At 49.7% G+C, this 14,062-nt stretch overlaps 1 protein-coding gene across 1 annotated transcript in view; it reads right to left on the reverse strand.

Moving 5' to 3' along the window:
• Positions 1–14,062, reverse strand: part of LOC121571917 (rho GTPase-activating protein SYDE1) — a 71,667-nt gene that overhangs the window by 33,037 nt on the left and 24,568 nt on the right. Inside the window, exons 2-6 of the mRNA XM_045217223.1 lie at positions 11,497–12,186; positions 11,080–11,364; positions 8,451–9,187; positions 8,045–8,282; positions 1,268–1,497 (exon numbers count right to left, since the gene is read on the reverse strand). Of these exons, the coding sequence (XP_045073158.1) occupies positions 1,268–1,497; positions 8,045–8,282; positions 8,451–9,187; positions 11,080–11,364; positions 11,497–12,186 (2,180 nt within the window). The remainder of the gene's footprint in view (positions 1–1,267; positions 1,498–8,044; positions 8,283–8,450; positions 9,188–11,079; positions 11,365–11,496; positions 12,187–14,062) is intronic.

Here is a 14,062-nt window from a genome sequence, read left to right on the forward strand (position 1 = left end):
GTGTCTATAGAAAGATAAGCCATTGTTGCACATTTATCCCTAACAACACCACACTGGATGGGACAGTCACCAGAGCTCTTACAGAATTAACTGCACTAAGTGAAGGATGAACTGAACTCAGAAGTTAGTACATTGTGGATAGGGTGGTTTGATGAAATATTTGGTAAATGGAAAACCATAGCAGTAACCATCTTAGGAGCGGTCAGTGTTTGTATGGGTATTCTTGTATTATGTGGTTGTTGTCTTGTTCCCTGTGTTCGAGGATTGGTGAGTCAGGCGTTGGTGAAATGCAGTATCTAAACAATGATGAGAGATGGACTGACTCCGGACTCTGACCAGGGGAATGTGAAAAACGATCCTCCAGGCTTGGTGGATGACAAGGATTTGGACCCTGAAAGACCGCAATTGGATGAAATGTTTATTAGTTCTGATGTGATCTCTGAGATTAATCATGCTTGTAAAATACATTTATCCTGAATGTGGGAATATTTAGTCAAAGGGGTGGATTGTTAGATTAATTTGGATTTTAAGAATAATGACTAAAGGATTTCACCCCAAATACAGTATAAATGTTAGAATTATCATGTAGTGTCAACCCACTAACAGAGGGGGCGGTACTAAACATTCAAGGGTGAAGGGGAAGGCGGAAACTGTTTAGAAAAGCAACCTAAAGGTGGGAGGAGTCAAGTTCAGGAAGTATAAAATCGTATGTTTGTGTTTTTGGCGGCAGAGCTCTCCATGAATGAACATACAGATAATACTTGTGGGTTGTGGACCTTGAATCATTGATGATTAAAACCAGAGCCTTACAACCTCTGGTAATGATTCAAGCTTAGGTTGAATTAGAGATAGAAATTCACATGACAACATGAACCACAGACCCACCATCTACAGACAGACAGACAGACAGACAGACAGACAGACAGAAAGACAGACAGACACAACCATACATGAACCACAGACCCACCATCTACAGACAGACATGAGACAACCAAAACCATTCAGACACATCAACATTAATATGTTCCAGCTGGTTTATTTGACCTCTATAGAGTCCATATCTGTGGAAATTAGAGGTGGGGTTGTTGTCCTGTGTATGAAACGGTGTAAATGTATGAAAAATGTTGTGAAAAATTGGTATGCACTCACTAACTGTAAGTCGCTCTGGATAAGAGCGTCTGCTAAATGACTAAAATGTAAAATGTAAATGTAAATGAGGTGGGTTTGCTGTCCTGTGTATGAAACAGTGTGCTGTAAACTAACTAACCTTCAGTCCTCTCTTCTGGATCTCAGCCACACTCTTCTGTATGAGCAGAGGAACATGGACCGCAGAGTTCTCCTTGTCCACCAGGTGGCGGAGCTCCACTCCAAACACCATGGGAGGGTTGAGGTGGCAGGGTCGGGGGTCGGGGGGTTCCCATTGCTCCAGCAGAGTCAGCTTCACATACAGTAGACCCCTGGGCTCTAACCTCACGCATATCTGCTGAGACCGAGAGGCTGGGGAAGGAGAGGGACAGAAGAGATAGCACAAGGGGAAGGAGAGGGACAGAAGAGATAGCACAAGGGGAAGGAGAGGGACAGAAGAGATAGCACAAGGGGGAAGGAGAGGGACAGAAGAGATAGCACAAGGGGAAGGAGAGGGACAGAAGAGATAGCACAAGGGGAAGGAGAGGGACAGAAGAGATAGCACAAGGGGAAGGAGAGGGACAGAAGAGATAGCACAAGGGGAAGGAAGGGGACAGAAGAGATAGCACAAGGGGAAGGAGAGGGACAGAAGAGATAGCACAAGGGGAAGGAGAGGCACAGAAGAGATAGCACAAGGGGAAGGAGAGGGACAGAAGAGATAGCACAAGGGGAAGATGTGGGACAGAAGAGATAGCACAAGGGGAAGATGTGGGACAGAAGAGATAGCACAAGGGGAAGGAGAGGGACAGAAGAGATAGCACAAGGGGAAGGAGAGGGACAGAAGAGATAGCACAAGGGGGAGGAGAGGGACAGAAGAGATAGCACAAGGGGAAGGAAGAGGGACAGAAGAGATAGCACAAGGGGAAGGAGAGGGACAGAAGAGATAGCACAAGGGGAAGGAGAGGGACAGAAGAGATAGCACAAGGGGAAGGAGAGGGACAGAAGAGATAGCACAAGGGGAAGGAGAGGGACAGAAGAGATAGCACAAGGGGAAGGAGAGGGACAGAAGAGATAGCACAAGGGGGAGGAGAGGGACAGAAGAGATAGCACAAGGGGAAGGAAGGGGACAGAAGAGATAGCACAAGGGGAAGGAGAGGGACAGAAGAGATAGCACAAGGGGAAGGAGAGGGACAGAAGAGATAGCACAAGGGGAAGGAGAGGGACAGAAGAGATAGCACAAGGGGAAGGAGAGGGACAGAAGAGATAGCACAAGGGGAAGGAGAGGGACAGAAGGGATAGCACAAGGGGAAGGAGAGGGACAGAAGAGATAGCACAAGGGGAAGGAGAGGGACAGAAGAGATAGCACAAGGGGAAGGAAAGGGACAGAAGAGATAGCACAAGGGGAAGGAGAGGGACAGAAGGGGAGAACGGACAAGAGAAGGAAAAATACAGTTGATTGACAGAGTGATTCCAAAAGATCAGGAACTAGGTTAGCTAAGATGCCTTCAGACAAAATAAAGTCCACTGGTATGGAAAACCCTTCTGCTGCAGCCTCACTGTCACAAACGAGACTCTCGCTGTTCCTCCTGCTCACCACCAGAGGGAACCCTCTCCTGAGTATTAAACCCCTGAACTTCATTTCCCACATACCTGGCTCTGATTACCGTTGCACCTGACTCCCATCAGTAGACTATTTAGGTGCTCTCTAACTCTCTCTCTTTGCGAAGTCTTGTTAGCCCTGGTGATCATTTCTGAGCGTTTTCGCCTGTGTCTGTCTACCCGTGGATTTACTCTGGACTGTTTTTCCCTCCTTGATTCTTTTGCTGTCTGCCTTGGACTATATTCTTTACTGGACTGATTGTTGTAAAGCTTGCTGCCTGCCCTGACCTTATGCCTGTACCTGGATTACGAGGTTGCCTTATCCCTACTGTTGTGTCTGCTGGCTATTGACCCTGTTTGTACGACCAAGATTGTCAAGATTGTAATAAAACTGCAAATGGATCCTCACTCTCCTGGAGCGTCATTACAGAAGACTTCGCCAACACACGATCCAGCAGCTCTGGTTCAGATGTCCACGGAGATCTCCACTCAAGCTAACCAACTCGCCATTCATCAACAGCAGCTAACCCATTTAACTACAGTAACAGAGGAACTCGTCAGGACGCTACAGAGGTTGCCGGTGTCGCTAACGAACCCAGCCCCTCCTCAACCGAACGCGAGTGTGGGCGCTTCTCCACCACCGTCACTCACAGTTAACCCACGTCTGGCTCTCCCTGATAAATTCGACGGCAACCCAACTAAAAGTAAGGGATTTCTACTGCAATGTTCATTATTCATTGATCAACAACCAGCGATGTATGTCACCGATGCCAGCAAGATTTCCTTGGTATGCTCACTCCTCACTGACAAGGCGTTAGAGTGGGTGACGGCAGGTTTGGAGAGAGGATGGCACTGCTTTCCCATCGTTTGGTACCTTTCTTCAACGCTTCCGGGAAATATTTGAACACCCGGAGGGAGGTATGAGAGCTGATGACCGACTACTGGCGTTGAGCCAGGGCAGGAATACCGCAGCAGAATATGCTTTGACATTTCGCACTCTAGCAGCTCAAACCGACTGGGTGGAGAGCACACTTAAACTGCTCTTTCGCAAGGGACTCAGCTTGGAGTTGCAATCCGAACTGGCCTGCGAGATGAAGGGGAGATCGCTGAATCAATTCATCGAACTAACCATTCAGATTGACAATCTGATTCGTTCACGTCGTCCACTCAGAACGGTACCCACCAGCACACAATACCCGGTCACTCTGTCTCAAACTGAACCCATGCAGCTCGGATATACTCACCTGACTCCGGAAGAACGAGAACGCCGCATACGTCAACATCTCTGCCTCTATTGTGGTCAACCGGGCCATCTGAGGGCGTTTTGCCCCACAAGACCACCTCCTCGTAATCCCTCTTCGGTGAGTCCTTGTGTTCAAGCACATCACTCCAGTTCTTGCATCAAAGTACCTATAGTATTATCTCTAGAGGGCAATCATATATCCACATCAGCTCTATTAGACTCAGGAGCAGCCGGGAACTTTATGTCTCACGAGTTTGCCCAACAACAACAACTCCCATTAATCTCCTGTAACTCTCAATTGGCAGTGGAGGCGCTAGATGGACGGCCTCTCGGCGATGGGAGGGTCCTGCACACCACCGTGGACCTTCAACTACAGACCGGTACCCTTCACACTGAGGTAATTAGTTTCTACGTCATCTCATCACCTCATAACCCGGTTATTCTTGGACTCCCCTGGCTACGTCAACATAATCCCCTCATCTCATGGAGGGAGGGTCGTATCATCGAATGGGATCCGTCATGTCACTCCAACTGCTTAACTGGCAGCCCTTCACTCTCCATTCAGACCGTCACGCTAAAGGACGAGCGGTCCTTTTTCCCACTCTTCCCATTGAATACTCTGACCTCATCGAAGCTTTTAGCAAGACCAAGGCGATGGAACTTCCTCCCCCACCGATCAAGCGACTGTTCCATCGAACTATTACCAGGCACAACACCACCTAAGGGCCGAATCTTCCCTCTATCACAACCCGAATCAGAAGCCATGAACAACTACATCGAGGAGGAACTTTCGAAGGGGTTCATTAGAACGTCGACATCACCTGCAGCCTCTGGCTTCTTCTTTGTTAAAAAAAGACGGTGGCCTACGCCCCTTGTATCGACTACCGGGGTCTCAACGACATCACCGTCAAGTTTCGATATCCTTTACCGCTGGTACCAGCTGCCCTAGAACAACTCCGCAAAGCCAAGTACTTCTCCAAACTGGACCTCCGCAGCGCCTACAATCTCATTCGCATCCGGGACGGTGATGAATGGAAGACAGCCTTCTCTACCAGCACTGGGCACTATGAGTATTTGGTTATGCCTTTCGGGCTGTCCAATAGTCCGTCCGTATTTCAGTCGTTTATCAATGACGTCTTTCGGGACATGCTTAATCGTTGGGTAATTGTTTACATCGATGACATTCGTCGTCTATTCCAACACCTACGAGGAACACGTGCAACACGTGAGAACAGTATTACAACGACTCATTGATCACCAATTATACGCCAAAGCAGAGAAGTGCGAATTTCACCAGACTTCCACGTCTTTCTTGGGCTACATCATCAACCAGGAAGGAGTCGCCATGGACGAGAAGAAGGTCAAGGCCGTTCTAGACTGGCCACTGCCAGTAACCTTAAAGGAGTTACAACGCTTCTTGGGATTTGCTAACTTCTACCGACGCTTCATTAGGAATTTCAGCTCGGTAGCCTCTCCCTTAACTTCTATGACTAAGAGAAATGCACCACACCTCACCTGGTCAACTACAGCACAGGAGGCTTTCGCAGAACTCAAGTCACGTTTCACATCTGCCCCCATCCTCCACCACCCTAATCCTGAAATCCCGTTTACAGTTGAGGTGGGACGCTTCTAATACGGGCATTGGAGCCATCCTCTCACAGCGGCACGGATCCCCACTCAAGCTCTATCCGTGCGCCTATTACTCCCGACAAACTTAGTCCAGCGAACAGAACTACGACGTCGGTAACCGAGAACTGTTGGCCATGAAAGCAGCTATGGAGGAGTGGCGTCATTGGCTGGAGGGAGCTAAACACCCGTTTGTGATTCTAACTGACCACAAGAATCTGGAATACTTGCGATCTGCCAAGAGACTGAATCCCAGACAAGCGAGGTGGGCTCTCTTCTTTACACGATTTGACTTCACCGTTACCTATCGTCCCGGTTCAAAGAACACCAAAGCAGACGCATTGTCACGCCAACACGACGGTGTAGTTCCCACTGAATCCAAGGAAACCCTGCTTCCTGAGTCATTAATCGTGGCCCCTATTCAGTGGGACATCATGACAGAGCTCACCCAGGCCAATTCACAAAGACCCCTCCTCCCGAATGCCCCCTAACAAAACTTTTGTACCTCAAGATCTCTGTCAGAAAGTGCTACAGCAAGTTCACTCCGTACTCAGCTCTGGTCATCCTGGAATCGCTGCCACTGTTCACCTGCTTCAGAACAGGTTTTGGTGGCCAACCTTGCGGGGCAGACACAATAAAATTCATTAACGAATGCACCACCTGTAACACAAGCAAACATCTCAGACAACTACCATCGGGCCTACTGCAACCACTGCCAGTTCCCCACCGACCATGGTCCCATCTTGCCATAGACTTTATTACCGATCTTCCCAAGTCCAATGGGAACACCACAATACTCACTGTCATAGATCGCTTCTCCAAGGCCTGCGGTTGATTCCACTTCCCAAATTGCCTACTGCATTGGAAACAGCCGAACTCATGTGCAACCTTGTGTTTCGCTTCTATGGCCTGCCTGAGGACATCGTGTCGGATCGGGGGCCCCAATTCACATCCAGAGTATGGTCAGCATTCTTCCAACAACTCAACATCAACATTAGCCTCACGTCAGGATATCACCCACAATCTAATGGTCAGACAGAACGCCTCAATCAGGAAGTCACCCGGTTTCTCAGAGCCTACTGTCATCAGAACCAAGCAGACTGGAGTCGATTCCTCATGTGGGGCGGAGTATGCACAGAACTCACTCCAGAAACCCTCCACCGGTCTAACTCCATTCCAATGTGTAATGGGCTTCCAACCTCCCCCTATTTCCATGGTCAGGGGGAACCCACCGAGGTACCCTCTGTCAACGACTGGCTCCAGAGAAGCGAGGACATCTGGAGTCAGGCTCACACCCACCTGCTACGTGCTGTCAGGAGACAGAAGTTGCAGGCCAATCGTCACCGTCGCCCCAATCCCGAATATACTCCAGGTCAATGGGTCTGGCTATCCACTCGAGACCTACGCCTCAGACTTCCTTGCAAGAAACTCAGTCCCAGGTATGTAGGTCCCTTCCAAATTGTTAAACAGATTACACCAGTTTCCTTCCGTTTGGCATTACCCTCTAATTATCGTATCTCTCCCACTTTTCATGTATCACTTCTCAAACCCGCTGGTGGTCCGAGAGCGGAGGAGGAGGAGCAGACCAGTGATCAGGGCCCCCCACCCATCTTGGTGGACGGCGAGAGGCATATCAGGTTCGAGATCTACTCGATTCCAGACGCGGGGCAGGCTCCTCCAATATCTGGTGGATTGGGAGGGAGTACGGACCGGAAGAGCGATCCTGGGTTAATACAGAGGACATACTCGACCCCGCACTCATGACTGAGTTCCATAGGACGCACCCGGAGAAACCGGCCCCCGACCTCGAGGAAGACCCCGGCGTCGGTCGCCTTTTCGCGTCAGGAGCCGCCGCAGGGGGGCTCTGTCACAAACGAGACTCTCGCTGTTCCTCCTGCTCACCACCAGAGGGAACCCTCTCCTGAGTATTAAACCCCTGAACTTCATTTCCCACATACCTGGCTCTGATTACTGCTGCACCTGACTCCCATCAGTAGACTATTTAGGTGCTCTCTAACTCTCTCTCTTTGCGAAGTCTTGTTAGCCCTGGTGATCATTTCTGAGCTGCTGCCTGTGTCTGTCTACCCGTGGATTTACTCTGGACTGTTTTTCCCTCCTTGATTCTTTGCTGTCTGCCTTGGACTATATTCTTTACTGGACTGATTGTTGTAAGCTTGCTGCCTGCCCTGACCTTATGCCTGTACCTGGATTACGAGTTGCCTTATCCCTACTGTTGTGTCTGCTGGCTATTGACCCTGTTTGTACGACCAAGATTGTCAAGATTGTAATAAAACTGCAAATGGATCCTCACTCTCCTGGAGCGTCATTACACTCACATTGCCAAGCATCAGTGAAGTGGATTGTAAAACAACAACAACAACAACAACAGGTATACATAGAACTTCATCTACTACGTATCATATGACTTTTAACTCTCTCTGGTGCTCCTACCTTTGAACAGCGGGGGTATGGACACAGCCCCCAGACAGCAGACCCTGTTCCTGGCCGGTGCTGTGGAGTCGCTGCCCTTCGTGGTGCTAGTCTCAGCCCCAGCCCCAGGGGAAGGGGTGAGCACCACCAGTTTCAGCTGCCTGGCCCTCTCCAGTTCCAGGTTAAAGGTGTGGTTGAGGGGCAGTGAGCCCCCCCTGGAGGTCAGCAGGCCGGTGCGGGCCCTGGTCACCCCATCCACCTGATGACCACAATGGAAATAAGTTACACTGTTTTGTGTTATTCTCAATTCAAATTACAATGTACAGACAGACAGACAGACAGACAGACAGACAGACAGACAGACAGACAGACAGATAGATAGATAGACAGACAGACGGATAGATACAGATACTTTATTAAAAATCACCTGGATGGCACAGAACACCTCCTTACTGGCGTCCTGTTTAGGGGACCTCAGCAGTTTCTCCACCCCAACGAGGTGCACCGTGAGCAGGCCGGAGACGCGCTGGGCGCACCGTGGCTGGTCCGACACGCTGTAGACTCTGAACGAGCTCAGGTCAGATGTCATGGTCACTCCCTCCTGGCTGGAGTGGTGGGTGGAGTGAGGGGGTGGAGGAGGGGTGTTGTGGGCAGAGGGGGGTCCCCCTGGTCCACCCCGGCCCTGTTTGGGGAGCAGCTCAGGTGAGTCTCCGTCGCTTAGGTAGCCCCCTTTACTGGCGGCAAAGGAACGTCCCCTGGAGGAGCGTCGTTGCGGTCTCGCCGGGGCCGAAGTGTCCAGGTGGTACCTGCTGATGACCTCGTTGGACTGCTCCTTACGGACGTTTGGGGGTGAGGTCCCCTCTCCACCTCCGTCCCCTCCTCCTCTGCCCGTTCCCTCCTTCCCCTGGCGATGGGAGCGCGAGGAGCGCAGGCTGAGTTTACGGCGGAGTTCGGGGAGTTTCCTCATCTTCATGGACAGGGATTTCCGGACCGTTCCCGGGGATTTGATCCTGTCCATCATGCTGCTGGCCACGCCCCCTTTCTTCTGGGCCCCGGGGCTGTCTGAGGGGACAGACAAACCCCCTCCTGCGCTGGATACACCCCCTTCTGCACCTGCAGCCGTGAAAGATTGCAGTTCCTCACACTGGATCTGTTGAATTACAGCTGAGATGGGATGGAGAGAGGAGAGAGACAGAGAGAGGAGAGAGATGGAGAGAGGAGAGAGATGGAGAGAGGAGGGGGGTGGAGAGAGGAGGGGGGTGGAGAGATGAGAGAGATGGAGAGAGGAGGGGGGTGGAGAGAGATGGAGGGTGGAGAGAGAAGGGGGGTGGGGGTTGGAGAGAGATGGAGAGAGGAGAGGGGTGGAGAGAGGTGGAGAGGAGGGGGGTGGGGGGTGGAGAGAGATGGAGAGAGGAGAGAGATGGAGAGAGATGGAGAGAGGAGAGGGGTGGAGAGAGGAGGGGGTGGGGGGTGGAGAGAGATGGAGAGAGGAGAGGGGTGGAGAGAGGTGGAGAGAGGAGGGGGGTGGGGGGTGGAGAGAGATGGAGAGAGGAGAGATATGGAGAGAGATGGAGAGAGGGAGAGGGGTGGAGAGAGGAGGGGGGGGGGGTGGAGAGAGATGGAGAGAGGAGAGGGGTGGAGAGAGGTGGAGAGAGATGGAGAGAGGAGAGAGATGGAGAGAGGAGGGGGTGGAGAGAGAAGGGGAGTGGAGAGAGGAGGGGGGTGAAGAGAGGAGAGAGATGGGGAGAGGAGGGGGGTGGAGAGAGGAGGGGGGTGGAGAGAGAAGGGGGGTGGAGAGAGGAGAGAGATGGGGAGAGGAGGGGGGTGGAGAGAGGAGGGGGTGGAGAGAGAAGGGGGGTGGAGAGAGGAGAGAGATGGGGAGAGGAGGGGGGTGGAGAGAGGAGGGGGGTGGAGAGAGAGGGGGTGGAGAGAGGAGAGAGATGGAGAGAGATGGAGAGAGGAGAGAGATGGAGAGAGGAGGGGGGTGGAGAGAGAAGGGGGGTGGAGAGAGGAGGGGGGTGGAGAGAGGAGAGAGATGGAGAGAGATGGAGAGAGGAGGAGGGTGGAGAGAGGAGAGAGATGGAGAGAGATGGAGAGAGATGGAGAGAGGAGAGGAGAGGGATATAACGTGTGTAATATTTGTGTGCAGTACTTTATATATGAAGGGTTTATTTCATAAAGCTATATCCACCAATTTTCACATTTGTGTTTCTTCACCAGAAATGATTGCTCATGGGTACCTTCATTTGTGTGTAAAATATTACTGTTCTCATATTTTTTATTAATAGAGTTTAGGTGTTTTTTTTGCAAAATGCTGAATATCCATTGTTTAGCTGGTGTCACATCTACTCCCGTACCCCTCTCCGGCACTCCAGGTCGCCAGTCGACTGTTCATTACGCACACCTGCCACCATGGTTACGCACACCTGCCACCATGGTTACGCGCACCTGCGCGGTATTATGAGACTCACCTGGACTCCATCACCTTCCTGATGACCTCCCCTATATCAGTCACTCCCTTTGGTTCCTTCCCCGGGCGTTATTGATTCTGTTCCTGTGGTTCATGTCTGGGCGCTACTCGTGTTTCTTGTTTTGTTCCATGTTTTATTTATGATTAAATTCCCTCCCTGTACTTGCTTCCTGACTCCACACGTTACAGTTGGAATGGAGTGTTCCTATCCTGTATATTTGACTGTGATATGTGGTTGTCTCACCTGGCTGTCTTAAGATGAATGCACTTACTATAAGTTGCTCTGGTTAAGAGCATCTGCTAAATGACTAAAATGTAAAATTTAAATGTTTTACATAAAGATCTCATATTACTGTATTGATTCATAAAAAATAAAAAATAAAAATAAAAATATTGATATCACAAATGTATAATTTGTACAGTTCATAATTTATTTGTTACATTTGACTGTGTAAAACCTAGCAGTACTACTTATTTATCTGGGAGTGAGACGGATATATAGAAAGAAGCTCATCGTTTGTGTCTATGAACTCTTATCATCTGCATCATTGTAGCTACAGTAGCTTATTCTACAGTATGTAGCTACCTGGGCCGTCTCCGTCTCCGTCTCTCCTACTGCAGGCTGAGCTGTCTAATGTGATGGCTTTGGTCCGGTGGGCTCTGCCCGGGCTGGAGCCACCTGAAGGGCACTGGTTCTGGGTGGCATGACGCTCTAAACGGGAGGCCCCTCCACCTCCACTGGTGCCGGGGCTCACCACCAGCCCTGCCCGCCGCTGGCTCCTCATCTGGGGGTCCCTCAAGGTCTCCGACAGCCCCTCTGTCTCCCTCCTCCTCCAGGGGTTTTCACTGTCCAACCTAACACCCCCTCCTCCTCCTCCTCCTCCACCTCCTCCTCCTCCTCCTCCTCCACCCCCTCCTCCTCCTCCTCCTCCTCCTCCACCTCCTCCACCTCCTCCTCCTCCTCCTCCACCCCCTCCTCCTCCTCCACCTCCTCCTCCTCCACCTCCTCCTCCTCCTAAACGTCCAATGCCACGCAAGACGTCCTCTTCCTCTGGAATAGGGTTGTACCAAATGTTGTTCTCCCCCTCAGTGCGTTGCCTCAGCTCAGTGAAGCAGTTGGGGAGGAGGCCTAGACGCGAGGATGCCTCGTCTGCAGCCTGGCTCTTTCCTGTGGACAGTACCCAGGCTCGGCTGCTCCTGTCCAGGGTCTGGAGATAGGCCCCTGACCCCGAGGACTTCACCATACAGGAGGAGACACAGACCTCAGCGTAACCCCCTACAGGGTTGGTCAGCTCTGGGACTGCGGTGTGGACAGGGGGAGGAGGCTCATAGAAGGGGGTGCTGCAGTGTCCCTGATCTAAATCATCACACCTCCTCCTGTCCAGCCCGGCCTCCACTAACGTCTTCTGGCTCCAGGCCTGTTTGGAGGCCGAGGCCTGGGCCTTTCCTGAGCTGCTATCCGAGTCGCAAGCCCTGTAGACCAGGCTGTGAGAGCCCTCTGTGCTGGGCGGTGGCTCTCTGGGTGTGGAGGCCAGTTTGGCCCACTGCTGTTTCTTGGCCACTGTTATCTGGGTACGTGGGGTGGTGACGCTGTCCTCCGTGGGCGGGGTCGGGGGTTCGGCCTCCGCTGTCATTACCGTTGACAACGATGAGGATGAAGAGCTTTGGATGACATCACTCTTCCCCTGGATGTCTGGAGGGAAACAACACAGCTATTATGATCATTATCCTGTTCAATAATGACTGTATTATGATCATTATCCTGTTCAATAATGACTGTATTATGATCATTATCCTGTTCAATAACGACCTTATTATGATCATTATCCTGTTCAATAACGACTGTATTATGATCATTATCCTGTTCAATAAAGACCTTATTATGATTGAACAGAGCAAAAGATGGCCTTAAATGATAGCATGGCGCAGCCAGTCCACAAGGTGGCGCAGCGCCCCACTTACGTTCTTAGGGGAAACCCTGGAATTCAATTGTTGCCATTCTAGGGTCATGCATTACTCATAAAACATGTTTATAACTGTTATTATTCAGAAACATAAAATACCATAAAATACTGTCATACCGTCAAATATGATGAATATACTGAACAAAAATGTAAACGCAACATGCAAACATTTCGGGGATTTTGCTGAGTTGCAGTTCATATAGGGAAATCAGTCAATTGAGGTGGGTTCATGCCCTAATCTATGGATTTCACATGACAGGTCCTGGGCTGGCGTGGTTACACATGGTCTGTGGTTGTGAGGCCGGTTGGACGTACTGCCAAATTCTCTAAAACGACGTTGAAGGCGGCTTATGGTAGTGAAATGAACATTCAATTCTCTGGCAACAGCTCTGGTGGACATTCCTGCAGTCAGCATGCCAATTGCACGCTCCCTCAAAACTTGAGACATCTGTGACGTTGTGTTGTGTGACAAAACTGCACATTTTTGTGGCCTTTTATTGTCCCCAGCACAAGGTCCACCTGTGTAATGATCATGATGTTTAATAAGCTTCTTGATATGCCACACCTGTCAGGTGGATGGATTATCTTGGCAAAGGAGAAATGCTCAAAACAAATTTGTGCACAACATTTGAGAGAAATAAGGTTTTTGTGCATGTGAAGCATTTCTGGGATCTTTTGTTTCGGCTCATGAAACATGGGACCAACCCCTTTGCATGCTGTATTTATATTTTTGTTGAGTATATATATTGTGATATTATGATATTTTGGCCATCTCATCCAGCCCTATTTATGGGGTAGGGTATATCCACTCTTCAATATACTAACTGAACAGTATCTGATCTGTTCTCGGCTCTGCATACAATCCTCCAATCATCCAACTGTAACACCCTAGCTAATATTTATCCTCTGGACTGTTAGTGACTGATACACACAGGTTACACAGTCAGTTACCTACACTACTGGTTGTGCCAGTAACCGAAAGGTCGCTGGTTCTAATCCCCGAGCCGACTAGGAGAAAAATCTGTCGATGTGCCCTTGAGCAAGGCACTTAACCCTAATTGCTCCTGTAAGTCGCTCTGGATAAGAGCGTCTGTAAAATGTAAAAATGTAAATGTAAATGATCATTATCCTGTTCAATAAAGACCTTATTATGATCATTATCCTGTTTAATAATGATTGTATTATGATCATTATCCTGTTCAATAATGACCTTATTATGATCATTATCCTGTTCAATAAAGACCTTATTATGATCATTATCCAGTCCAATAAAGACCTTATTATGATCATTATCCAGTCCAATAAAGACCTTATTATGATCATTATCCAGTCCAATAAAGACCTTACTTGGTATCAACATGTTGGCTTCATAAATACAAGGCTACAAGACATTGACTTGATGGGCAACGAGAGACATTGGTAATGAAATGTGACCTTTAAAAGACACACTAAACTAACATAATGGTGGATAAAGGAGTTCGTCTAGCTTCTACCAATTCAAACCCACATGCTTTGCTCTTAGAAAAGGGCAGTAGCATGTATTTTACTGCTCTTGATTTGTGTGACTGACTTGGTCCCAAGAACAACATTTTTTCAAATGCGTTT

This window comes from Coregonus clupeaformis, unplaced genomic scaffold (assembly GCF_020615455.1).
Source record: "Coregonus clupeaformis isolate EN_2021a unplaced genomic scaffold, ASM2061545v1 scaf0971, whole genome shotgun sequence".
Classification (NCBI taxonomy): Eukaryota; Metazoa; Chordata; class Actinopteri; order Salmoniformes; family Salmonidae; genus Coregonus; species Coregonus clupeaformis.